This window comes from Dermacentor silvarum, chromosome 1 (genome assembly GCF_013339745.2).
Source record: "Dermacentor silvarum isolate Dsil-2018 chromosome 1, BIME_Dsil_1.4, whole genome shotgun sequence".
In the NCBI taxonomy this organism is placed as follows: domain Eukaryota; kingdom Metazoa; phylum Arthropoda; class Arachnida; order Ixodida; family Ixodidae; genus Dermacentor; species Dermacentor silvarum.
The window spans coordinates 336,690,750-336,703,304 of record NC_051154.1 but is presented as its reverse complement, the minus strand read 5'-3'; the positions used below and the strand labels follow the sequence as shown (position 1 = coordinate 336,703,304).

Genomic DNA, 12,555 nt, shown 5'->3' with positions numbered 1-12,555 from the left:
TATTAAATACCTATACTTTCGAGCGAGAATAATAATCTTAAAATAATTGAACCACACTCATCAGAAGCTGCTTTTAAGAGTGCTTTGACTGAATTAATGCTTCTTTAAGCTTATTGAGCGTTGTGTTTGAGTCATACTCTTGTTTTCCTTTTTTTGCGAGAGATGCATTTTTGGCTTCATTTTTCTTTGTTCGTAATGTGCAATTGTAACTCTGTTGCCTGTGCCTTTGTTGCTCATGTTCTTTGTACCTTTGTTCCTCATGTGCAATTGTGCCTGTGTTGCCGGGCGACTTAAGCACTGATTCGGATTGATACCACGTTTCTGCCACCATAAGTTTGTCAGGAGCAAAGCCAAACCTAGCGTTGAGTGAAAAAATCTGTTCTTCTTTATTTCGGGCAGACTGCATTAAGACGGATAAAAGATAGCCAGCTCTTATTTTTGCCATACAGGCTGCCAACTTTATGTGGTGCATGAATAGCGCTTCCATACCTAACGCCATCATTAACAGCCCTATCACCCCATATCAGCCATCAGCCCGTGGTCGTCACCACTGGTGGCATGACTCCGGAGGAAGCTTCCAATTATTTCAAAACGGCGATTTCTTTAATATTACTTGAAGTATCCGTAGAAATACCCTGTATAAATAGCTAGCGGACTCGACCCATTGGTCAGGTTTCGACGATCCACGACTGTGCTCGCCACAGAGGTTGTGCTTTGAGTGTAACTTTTTTTTTTCTGGGCACACGTTCGCCCAATAAAGAGTTAGATTCATGACGGACAGTTTTGGCTCGACATTCATCTACGTAGTCATCACGACATAATAAGGAGCTGTACGAAGTGGCTTCAGTGCTAACGTTTGTGAAAATTCCCACTTATTTGGTCTAGACGGTCGCTTTGTCACAGACGGCGAAAAGCACTCGTCAAGTGATTTTCGCATACCGCGAGCTGACTGAAAAAATCCAGGATGCAGCATCAACATGCCATGCAACATACCGTGCGCTGTTACATCTTCATCACTGTGTTTAGGCTAAGAAAAACAGTGTTTACAAAGAGGATAACAGAAGAAAATTACTTTCTCCACTTATATGAAGATTCTGACTTCGCCATCTAACCTGGTTATTTAAACAGAAAATGACATTCATGTTCGTTATAAACCAGTCACAATGTTACGAATAATAAAAATTGACCCGACAACCAATTATGTCCCTAAGTGGTCTGCCTATGTGTGGGAGGCTAAGCCTGAACACAAATTCACTGCCCGCAAATTTTGAAGACCACATACAATTATTGCAGTCCATCTAAATGTTAACCCCCACACCACCGGTGAAAGATATTTGTGCTACATTATTCTCCGATTGACACAGCCTACCTTGCATACATAAAATTTGTCGCAGATGATATTATCTTTATAAACAACCTGCCTATATCTATGCCCATAGGTGTACGCATATAGCTATAGGTATCAGGTATAGGTATAGCAGATACCTATAAATGCCTATACGGCATTCTACAAGCTCCATAGCATGCGTTAAATACACCCTCCAGGTTCTAAGGAAAAGTTTGCAGAGCGAACAAGTACATCGAAACGAAGGAAGTATACACAAGACAGAGCGTTATCTTCCAACAGCACTTTATTACAGGAAACAATGACTTGTAAAACTCGGCGACAATTTGTTACATCTATGCATGGCTTTCCAAGAAATTCATCCTATTTATTGCTCAGAAACACAAAATGGGTGTACACACAATCTGACATCAGTTTCAAAATCGTATCGGCCATTTTCGTTAATTCCGTCTGTAAGTACTTTACTTTTTACTTACAATGGTAAATGCATTAAAGGGCCACAGGCTTCAACCTTGGTACATTTATTGCAATGGCATGTACGTTTTATTGCGCGCCAGTAGTTTTTTTTTTAAGTTATTTCCGTGTTAGGCTATCGCCCATTTTGGCAACTGCACGCGCACTGCTCCAACATCTGGTATAAAAATCCTGCAACAGAAACCTATCAAAGTAACAAAAACCGATATCTAAGGTCTTTTGGTAAATGCATGCGCCGGAAGAGATTGCGGAGCGGGAAACACGCCATTGAGGCCATGTTTCGGGCACCACCTATAGTTAGTACGTAATCTTTTTCCCGACAACAGTTTATGGTATCAGGCGAGAATCATTTTAGTGCAAGCTGAAAATATTTCAGCAGTTTAGGCATACCGACTGCCCAAAGCACTGATGACACCTATCCCCTTCCCCGCAATGAACTCACTTCTGATCTTTCGATAAAAAAAGAAAAAAAAGGGATAAAAATCCAATTATAGTTTCATTCATTCGGTACGTGCTTATTTTCAAGCAGACATCGAAGCAATCCTGGTACACGCGGGTGCATGCATAGGTCTGTTATGGTGCCGGTCCTCCTATGCATTGCACACGTTGCGAATATTGCGAACAGACCATTTCTTCTTGCGGTGCTCAGTGCAAAGACACAGACTCAAACATACAGCGCTGTGTCACGTTTCCTTCACTGCGTAAGCGTTCTTGAGCGATTTATCCCCAACAAGCCCATAAGGCGCTGCACTTGAAAGACATGATTGGAGGAGTACTGTGACCTTGTGCTGAATTAGATTTCACATGCCTAATCGAAAAGCGCACTGTCATCTGAAGCGGACGGCATAGTTGAAGGTGTACTTCCTATTGTTCGGCTATTTGTGTCTTTCGCTTTCGAAAGTTATCTTTGCCGCTGGAAACAGCGCAGAGCTCGCCCTCTAAACTTAAGGCACCTGAGACCCCATAAGTCTCACACGAACCACGCCGCGGTTCACCACCCGAAGTTTCATACGGTTCATTCACCGCACCACACACCACAAGAAGTCAGGTGTGCCATATTTCAAATCTCTGCAGCGCTAAACGGAACTGAAAATTCAGTTTCTTCGGAAGAGTTTCTCAGCTGGGCTCGTTCACTCGCCGGTTACGAACTCGACGGACGCGCTACGCCAACGCGTAATGTAAACAACATCGGCGGTAGGCAAGTGCTGATTATCCAGACTAAGAACTTCGAAAGCACGTTTCTATTCGTTTTAAGCACAAGACAATATAGATACAAGAAGTACGGGCGTTGCAGCTATCATTATTAGTTGCGTTGTTTTAGCAGACGATCGCATTGAGCCCGCCTATATATATATAATGGCAGTCGGAAGGCCTTTAGGCGCCCATTCCTGCGTTGAGCGTCGGCGTGCCTCGGCGCCCTAACGGAGCGAACGAACACATCGAGTGATGAAAGAGCGAACGCCGAGCGCAGCAGGGTATTAGCGGGGGAAAGACAGCGATAATGAAGAGAGTGCGAGGATGAAACGGAGGTAGCCAATTTGAAACACCATCAGTTCGCGCTCACGTCCACGCATCCGCGGCAGCGGTGGTGCCGTGCGAGGCGGGGAAAATAAGAACAAGAAAGCTCGATTTCTCGCATAGCGTTCGTGGCAAGTGTTTCCCGGTAAAGATTACGGTGGCATAAGCTGCAGTTGCCGATAACCAGCAACTGTGTGGCCGGTCTATATGGTATAGCGTCGCGGCTCTGCCAGTCGGTGCGGTGATCGGTGCGATGCCTCAATGTATCGCGAAATGAAGACACGTATTGACCCTTTTCGCGGCGATCCCGCGGGCGCTGCCTTGTTTGATCACGTGGCGACGCGTCCATTGCTTGCCTCAACTGCCTCCGTTGCCTCCTTGTTTACAATGGAAGTGTACGACGCCGGCGCGGCTTAGAAAACCTCTGTTTTCGGAGATATCGTAGACGGTGACTAGGTGGACGACACTAAGCTTTGATCACAGCTTCAGAGAACATGCAAAAGCGCTTTCGGAGCTGATTAAGCCATGTCCAAACGGCGCAAGCAGCGTATATGGTGCTCTGTTCTAAAAGCGGGGCTAAATATGTATTCCAAGCTATCCCAGCTTTCCGATTATGAATTCCGTCAGGATTAGTGTGTTTTGCTCTTTGTTCTTTATTCGGCAAATATTTTGAAGCAGTGGCTTGCCAGTTTTTGACTCAGTGAAGTTCCTCGGTGCGGCCACAATCTGATTATTTTCTGCCTAATCGCTCGTGGGTGTGCTCAGTTCCGAGAGATTTGTTCTTGCTCCGCACAATGCTTGAAGCGTAGCTGTATTGTACATTGTAATACCTTGTAGCAACTATATATTACAACTAGTAACTCGCTTACTCTTGTGAACCGTCACGAAACATTCAGCTTCAACCATTCGTGTGCCATAGGTGTAGTCCGTCATTTATTGTGCGTATACAGTGCATATATATCCAAGTGTGCACTCATTCACTTATTCTTGATACATCGGCGATAGAGTGGGCGGGACAGATGTGTATAGATAACGTGCGCGAAACTTACTATAACAGGAAGCGGCGCTACTCCCTTTGTCATTGTTTAACGACTGGTACTCACTCTTGCCGACGTTGTGGGGATGAAGCCCTTTCTTTGAAGGTTAGTGATACAAGGCTGGCGGATGAGCAAAGTTCTGTATCCTCGAGGAAAGCCGTACATCACGAGGTGCCGGTAACACGGTCGGACAGTTGCAGCAGCGGTCCGCGAACTTGGCCACACAGATTCATTCTATTGTTAACATGCCAGTCACTATTTTTCCAGCCAACTACTGCACACGTCTTCCATCCACATGATTAAATCTAGCATGATTGGAGCACAGTGTGTTAGCGAAAACTCAGTTGGATTTCCGACAGCTGATCGCACAGATGGTGGTGGTGGTGGTGATGATGTTGAAGCAGGCGGGGTTAGCCTGGCATACATAGCCGGCAATTGTTCCGCCTGATCCTCCTTCGAGTTGAGATCAGGGGTGTGTCACCAAGTGTCTATGAGCCCCGTGTCTCGCAGGAAGGCCAGCAGCAGTCGTTGCGCTCTCTTCCTGGTTGTCGCAGGTCCTCCGGGGAAAACGACGTTTTCAAAGGTCCTGTGCGTAAGACCGCTCTTTTGTAGGCTGTCGATCATCGCTTTTCTTTCTTTGTCAAACTGCGGGCATATCCAAATGTAATGTTCGATGTCACCAATGTCACCACAGAAAGCACAGAATGGGGAAGCGCGAAGCCCAGTCTTGAATAACCAAGCTGTGGTGTACGCGGAGTCGGTCCTGATGCGGTATAAAAGCGTCGCTTCTTCGCGGGTAAATCCATAAGTCACGCAGGCTTCGTGGGGATGATCGCACAGAAGCAAGGTAGAAGCAGTAATGGTTTCGTATTCGTGCGCGATCGCTGAGGAGAGGTATGGCGCGCCGCCGTGAGCGCCATCTCGTTTCTCTAAAACAAACTGTTCCGCGAAAAGGGTCAATAGTACTGTAGGAGGAACGTGACGGCGGCCGCACGGGTCGTGCCGTCGTGCCCTACTCAGAAGGGCGAAGGCGGCGAGCCGAGCGGCGGCTGCGACGACCAGCGTGGATAGCTTTGAAAACGGCAATGCGCGTGCCGAGCTGGCGTTTCGAGCACGCGCTGCGCTTCTTTATTTTTTCTCTTTGCAGCGCCGACCATATATTTATTTTTCCGAACACATAGGCGGCGTTATCGACAACCTCAAGTTGTTTTTGTTCAGACGCTGTTATCAAAACTTCATGTTCGCCTACCGTGCCTGATTTCTCCAAAAACTGATTCTTTAAAGGTGACCTTGATTTTTGATGATATTTTTCCAAAACACGCTAAACTTCTTCCATCACGCATACTTGAAGGTCTCCTTCAAGATCATCTTAATCAATTTCAATCTCACTTGGTTATTTCTACGAACGCTACACAAAATGCAGAGAAGGCCGGAGTGGGCATCTTTTCAAATCAGCTTAACTGGTCTTTTGCTCTTCGTCTAGCAGATTACACCCCAATATTTCTTGCAGAATTTCTGGCCATCATTCTAGCGATTAGAAAATTGGGTACCCAGACACCGAAAGTAATAATTGTTACCGATGCGCTGTCGGTTTGTACACATTTAACTTCTACAAATCATTCACACCTACTGAGTATATTTTCGACTCTTGTTCCAGACAATTTGTCTGAAGTCTGCTTTGTATGGGTCCCCGGTCATAGTGGAATTTCTTTAAATGAATCAGCTGACTCGCTCGCATCATTGTCACTAAATGGTCCTGTCTTAAATATCCTTCCTGATTTCGCTTTTATAACAGGTACAAGATTTAAACGCTTTTTATTTCTAAATTGTACTAAATCATAACTACTTTCCGCAGAGGATTTTCGACATTTCAATTTCCGGTGGAACACGAGCAAATGCCTTTCACGACAATGCGAGGTGACATTATCAAGCTTCTGTTGTAGAGTTCCCCGCCAAAATTATACCTTCATAGATCTGGTTTGTCTATAACTAACCTTCGTTCTTTTTGTAATGAACCAGAAACTATGGACCATTTCTTTTTTTCATGCCGCCGCTTCTCCTCCCTCCGCAGAATGTTCCTAGTATTTCCTACAAGTAAACTGGGTTTAGCGCTTACTACATCAAACATTTTGTCCTTTGGTGCGTGTCAATTAGGCACAAGCCATGGGTTAATGATTTCTGCTATCCACAAGTTTATTGAAGCGTCAGGAAGGCTTCACTGCTAGGGTACCGACCGTGGGACACTTCACTTTATTTTTTTCCCCTAAATTTATGAATATGCCCTCTCAAATTTTTGTTGGCATTGAGTTGAATATTGCTTTGTATTAAATGTGCCTTTCTCCCATTTTGTTTTGTAAGACGCACATTTCAAATCTAATGTGGCCAATCCCCCCTGTGGGTACGAGCCATGTTTTGAGGCAGCAACAAAACAACATAGTGCTCCGCGCTGCGGCGTTGGTGGACGCTACAGTACTGCGCTCATATTTCGCATTAGGGAGTTTCGTAATCGTCGGTGATTTTTTTAAAGAAACATGTCCGTGCAAATTTGTGTAGCTTCACAGTACTTCTCTGTTCATAATCTATTTCACCTAATTTAATTTCAGTGAATCGCGAAAATTCTTTACATTTTTGTTTTTTATTCTCTTCATAAAAAGGTATTTAATAACTTTGTTTCAATTAGTCAGACTGCTCACTTATGTACTACACTCGTTTCTCCTGTCTTTCGTATAGTCCTGTTTTTTCGTTTCTCTTCTTAGAATAACATTTCAAATAATTCATCTTATTATTGGCATATTTCCTTAGTAAGTACACGCCATAAGTGGCGGTCTTCATCGTCGTTACCATAATCGTTATCATCCCTATTACATACGCCCCTGCACGAGACAAAGACGACGACTGTTTTCTGGGGAGCTTTTTCTACGACAAAGGCTGATTCCTGGACGCTGTCGGCTCCGCAGAGTGAAGTCGCAGCAAAGGCCAGCCATCGTCGGTGCCCCTTGGCTCCGCTTAAGCCAAGCACCGCCATTAGGTGCCTAGGAAGCATTCAGGGCCTGTTCGTACAGGCTGCGCACCAGCAGCAGAAGCAGCGATGGCAGTTCCCGATGAGGCCTCGCATCCCGGCGTGGCGGGTGCATCGTTGAACAGCGAGTTGCAACACTGCTACCAGCGGCGATCGCACGTTCCGCCACCGCCAAGTGCCTTGATGCCGTTCGCACAGGAAAAGAGGCGTTCGGTGGCCGCCGTTAACGCGAACGAAATCAACCGGCGCGTTACCAGCCACCTGGCAAAGCTGCGGCGTCCTATCCGCGCCGCCGACAAGGAGCCCCTCCAGCGCAAGGTAGCCGAAGCAGTCGCCGTCCACCGAAGGAAGTACCCGGACTACGTGCACCACCCGCGTGAGGCCCGCCGGCGCAAGGAGCAGGAACGCATTGCCAAGCAGGTTACCAGCAAGCTGAAGAACGACAGTTCCTGGGACAACGAGCAGCAGCCGACAACTTGCACGGTCGCGGCCCAGGGTCGAAGCAGCCGGAAGTTCCAGCAGCAGCTGCATCCGCCACCATTGTAACCGACGCCAAGAAGCACACACAGTGCTATCAGCGGTGCTGCTCGAGTCAGCGCTTCGGGCTCCGGTCAGGGAACGGGGGCCTGTATGCGGACGGCCACTGTCCCGGCCACGACCAAGGATCCCGAAGAACAAATGGTGCCTGTAAAAGTGACTGCTTTAAGAGCCTTGGCTGAATTTTCGAAGAGGCAGTCGAAACATTTCCACAGTTATGCCGAGCTCACCTTGATCAACATCTTCAGAACATTAAAGCAGCCCGAGAGACAGAGGTGGGCCGTGCAGCCAGGCTGTGTTCTATCGATGCTGCTGCTGCGCTACTCCCCGCGCAAACAATGCGGCTCCTGCACTTGCTCATGGGGGAGTCGGGTGACCAAGACGTTGTCATCGCTGCAATCAAGGTGATGTCGCCGACTCATGGAAGTGCATCCTAAAGAATAATTGTGCAGCTTCTGCGTTAGATGATGCCGGCTTTGCTGAAGGCATATGATCACAGCGAGAGTTCTGTACGGAAGCGGCAGTATTTTGATGGTGACGCTGCATGGCGTAGTCGGCGCTGAAGTGATGAAGCCATACTTTGCTTCCCTTATGGGATGCAAGAGGGCACAGGGCAACAGCAACGGAAGCACACCTGGCTCCCCTACACATACAGAATCTTCTTCCAGATAACACTTAAGTGCGTGGGGGGGTTGGGGGGGGGGGGGGCAAGCAGCTCCTCCCAAGCCATTCTTCCCGTTGGGCTGCCACCATTGCTTCACTGCTGCTTTGCGAATAACTGTGGCCCCATGCTTTAATTCTTGAAGCAACTCCAACGCGCAACTGTTAGTAAAACGTACCTATTTATTATGCAATCCAAAACGTACTATACGCTTAGCGCACGAGTGTCACTCTTCATGTAGTCGTCACATCAAATATTCAACATTTAGGAGTTCGTACGAATATAATATTCACATGAAACTAATTACCTTCCTGTATGCAAAGAAATGCCGTACTGCTGTCAAAAGAGATGTCTGTCTGGCCGGACATGACCATGGACACGGCATTTTCATTAAAAAGAATCAGGCAGAAACGCCTGTGGGAGTTAACCTAAAGTATGCGTAGGCATTTGCTACATAAGCAAGCGTTTGTGTGTCTGCTATAATGACGAGAAACGCCGCGAAAGTCGTACAGGCGAACGGAGAAACGCGGTTGCAACGCGTTTGTTGCTCTTAGTCACTATCATCGTCATCATAATTCATGACTCCTGTTGCTGCTGTTTCTCGCTCATCCCAGGTGCCTCCTTGAGTTGTTTCTGTCGTAACTTAAACTTCCGGTGACGCTCTGCATGCTTGCTACGGTAGCGAAACACGATAGACGTGTGGTTTTGCACCCCCCTGGGAGAACGGAGGGGCCGGCAAATTGTTTCTCGCCTGTTTTTCTTTCGAGACAGTGACCGTTCGTTTCTGCATGAAATGTTGCAGCTCCGATTCGTTAATTTTCTTCCTAATATGGTGGTGTCACATGCCAAAGATCTCCCACAAGCTCCATGGGGCTTTCTCGAGGAGGTAGTTGACTCATTACTTTTCTTGAAAGATAGGTTCAGACGCGATTACATTTTGCCTACGAGTCGAAAGCAATTTCTGCTGCACTGGCAGAGTTGATTTTCCCAGATTCTTTGTATTGTATACCTTATTTAATTCGTCCTTCGGAAATTGCCTTCGGAAACATTACCTGTTAGAACCAGGTTGAACTGGAGGACCTGCTTTGTGCCGTTGTGCTCGAGCTCTGGACTCTGTCCGCGTGCTGAAACCATAGATTACTGCTTCATAGATTGCACGGATGCTTTATTTTCGGGGGACATTCTTCCACGTACACTGAAAAAGGATATTGACATCAGTGGCGGGCCTCCTTATGAAATGTTCATAGTACTGGCTTTATACAACCCATGGAGATCTAGACTATGTCATCGTCATGAACAAATAACGCGATCTAGAAGATCCTTCCATCGTAAAAGTGCAGCTTATATGATAAGTCTGTACGCTGCGCCGGAACCTCCGCTTGACTGGATGCACTTGTTGGACGTATGTGTGTGCTTGCCCGGATTTTAAGTGTGTAGCTATGTCCACTCTGTTATATCTTCAGTTTTGTTTTCCATGTAATGAGCAAAGAGAAGGAAAAAAGAATGGGTAGCGCAGTGATTAAGACAGCTGTATTTGAATGAAAATGTCGCCTGTTCAAAGCTCACGGCACCAGGTTCTTAAGACGGTGACAAGAACTTTTAGTGGTCCTGAGAAACTGTGGCCAGGGGGTTATGTTTATATTAATTTATTGTATATGTTTCTATTTTTTATTAACCTAATTTTTTTCATTTATGTAAATTTTGTTTTATTTTATTAATACCCAATTTTCTTTATGCTGTGAAAGCGTCACGGCGTCACCAACGGTTTCCTTTAGTGAGTCGACATAGAAATGCTTACGTATATAAGATTGCGCAGATCCCACGCGCACTGTGGAAAGCTATGTTGTGCGAAGCATTTTGCAGGTACCTGGCTGTCCAGCATTGTTTCGGTTTCCGCAGTGCGATTCCAGGTGGAGTAACGTGTTCCTGCAATTGAGTAGTGATGTGTGTGAGCAGCGAGTATATGTCTGTGTGACGGCAGTGCCACGATGAGAACAACGTTGTAGTCGATCCTATGACAGGAATAGCATGAGCTGTGTGCCGGCCGTTCGATGTGATCCTACGAAAGATGTGCTCGTTGGGTTCTGCATATATATTAGACAAACGTAAACGTGAGAAATTCAGAATGGCACGTGGTTGTTTCATGTGGCTGTTTCAACATGTGGCTGTTTCATGTGGTGCGCGTTAAAACGACGATCACATTGTACTTTGGCGAAGAAACGTTAAAACTTTATTATTTGCGCAATCATTGAGTCCGTACAACATCGTGTAGTTTGTGCGCAGCGTAAAATGATAGGTGGAAATTACTGTAAAAAGTGGGCGGGTCCATGCGATACTGCAGTCTAAGACGGCGCCTCAAAGCGCGAGCTGTCACAAGGAAATAAGACGACAAAGTGGCGCGGCGTGCATGCGCCGAGTGCTTAAAAGAGACGGCGGGCTTTGGAACCCGAAAAACACGCGTGTGATCTTGGCTATGAGGAAAGAAAAAAACAAAGAAAAAGATCGAGGCATTTGGATGCAGCACTCGGCTGGTGTGCTCGTCGGCAGAGGTTCGTTTTGCACGTCGGTCCTACAATATTTCATTTTTTTTAATGGGAGGCGAGACAGGATCCTACTTATCGCAAAGTGCCAAAATGAGCCAAAGAATGCTTCGCGTTACAGTAACGTCGATCTAAGTCGCTTAACTTGATAAAGCCGTTCTAACGCGTACATCCCCAACGTTAAACTCATATCCTGGAAACTTGTATTTGCAATATTAAAAAATCGTCGACGATTACGCTACTCGCTAAAGCGAAATTTTAGCGCAGCTCTATAAGAGTTTTCATTTCGCGATGTTTTGGCTGCGGCGGACAATCTGTCTCATGCGGCACGTTGCAAACGGAGCGAAGTGTGGCGCGACGGCCTCGCAAATGTGGAGATCGCGAGAGTGAGCGCGTGGGTGACGCGTGGCCGCGATTCACAGCAGCCTGCCGACAGACCTCCCAGACGACGCGCGCCATTGTGGCGCCATCTCGCAGCCATCGTCGCCGCACTACGGTTTTCTTCTCACGCTTTCGCCATACACTCCTCCGCTTTCCACCTCATGGTTCCGCTGCACCTTTTTTCAACGCATCAAGGAAACGTTGCTGATCTGTAGAAGAGGCTGCTGTAAATATATGAGCAAAATATTATTCAACGCAATACAGCAGATAACTCACAATCTCGTGACAAACACAGTGAAAAGTCGCTTGCAATCTCCATGGCAATCTCGTCAGCAGCTACGTTGGAAGCAACCAAGCAGCCAGCCAACCCGTATTCGCGGAGCAATGGCGTGATTTTTGTCGTGTCTGAAAGTGTAACAACCTGCGGTATTCAATCAGACAATGTACAAAACTGCCCGCAGTGTGTTGAAGCGTGACGCTGAAGCCCCTGAAAAAGAAACCTCTTTCTTTCGGGGGCTTTCAACTGACAGGTTTCTGCTGATGGTGCGGTTACCACTTGTTCACTCAATTAGGGGTATAGACCGTGTCATGGAAGTTCTTTCTAGACGATTTAAGTCAGCAAAACGTTTTCAGTGGCAAAAACTATTCACGCGAGCAAGCAGGGCCGGACACGAATGCATTTGCATGCAAACGCGTTTAGCGTTGACGCTCCAGAAGTCAGCGCCACTTCACTGGCAATGGACATCCGTGTAAGCTTGGCGGCGCTGAGAAATCGCAGGTTTTCAAACGTGACGCACTACGTTTTTAGAAGGTCGAGCAAGCGCTATTTTCAATGTCCACTCGATTTCGCATTTTTATTTGATAGGTGCACGGGGTCGTCCTTGGTGTTCTCGACGCCTCGCGCAAACGGCTTGCTAAAAAGTCGCAGTTTCGCCCGAAAGGCGAATCATCGATTGCGATAGCAAATTAGTAGACAGCTATACGAAGTAAAGATAGTAGTTCTATCGGCCGTATAAAGTTGTAAATATTCGCTTACTAACTAA

General features: G+C 46.6%; 1 protein-coding gene across 1 annotated transcript; it reads left to right on the top strand.

Annotated features, from left to right (window-relative positions):
• The first annotated feature begins 7,462 nt into the window (after positions 1-7,462).
• Positions 7,463-7,939, top strand: LOC119443785 (sex-determining region Y protein-like). Its single transcript, XM_037708463.1, has one exon. It carries the CDS (start codon positions 7,463-7,465, stop codon positions 7,937-7,939), a length of 477 nt encoding a protein of 158 aa, XP_037564391.1.
• Positions 7,940-12,555: the final 4,616 nt, after the last annotated feature.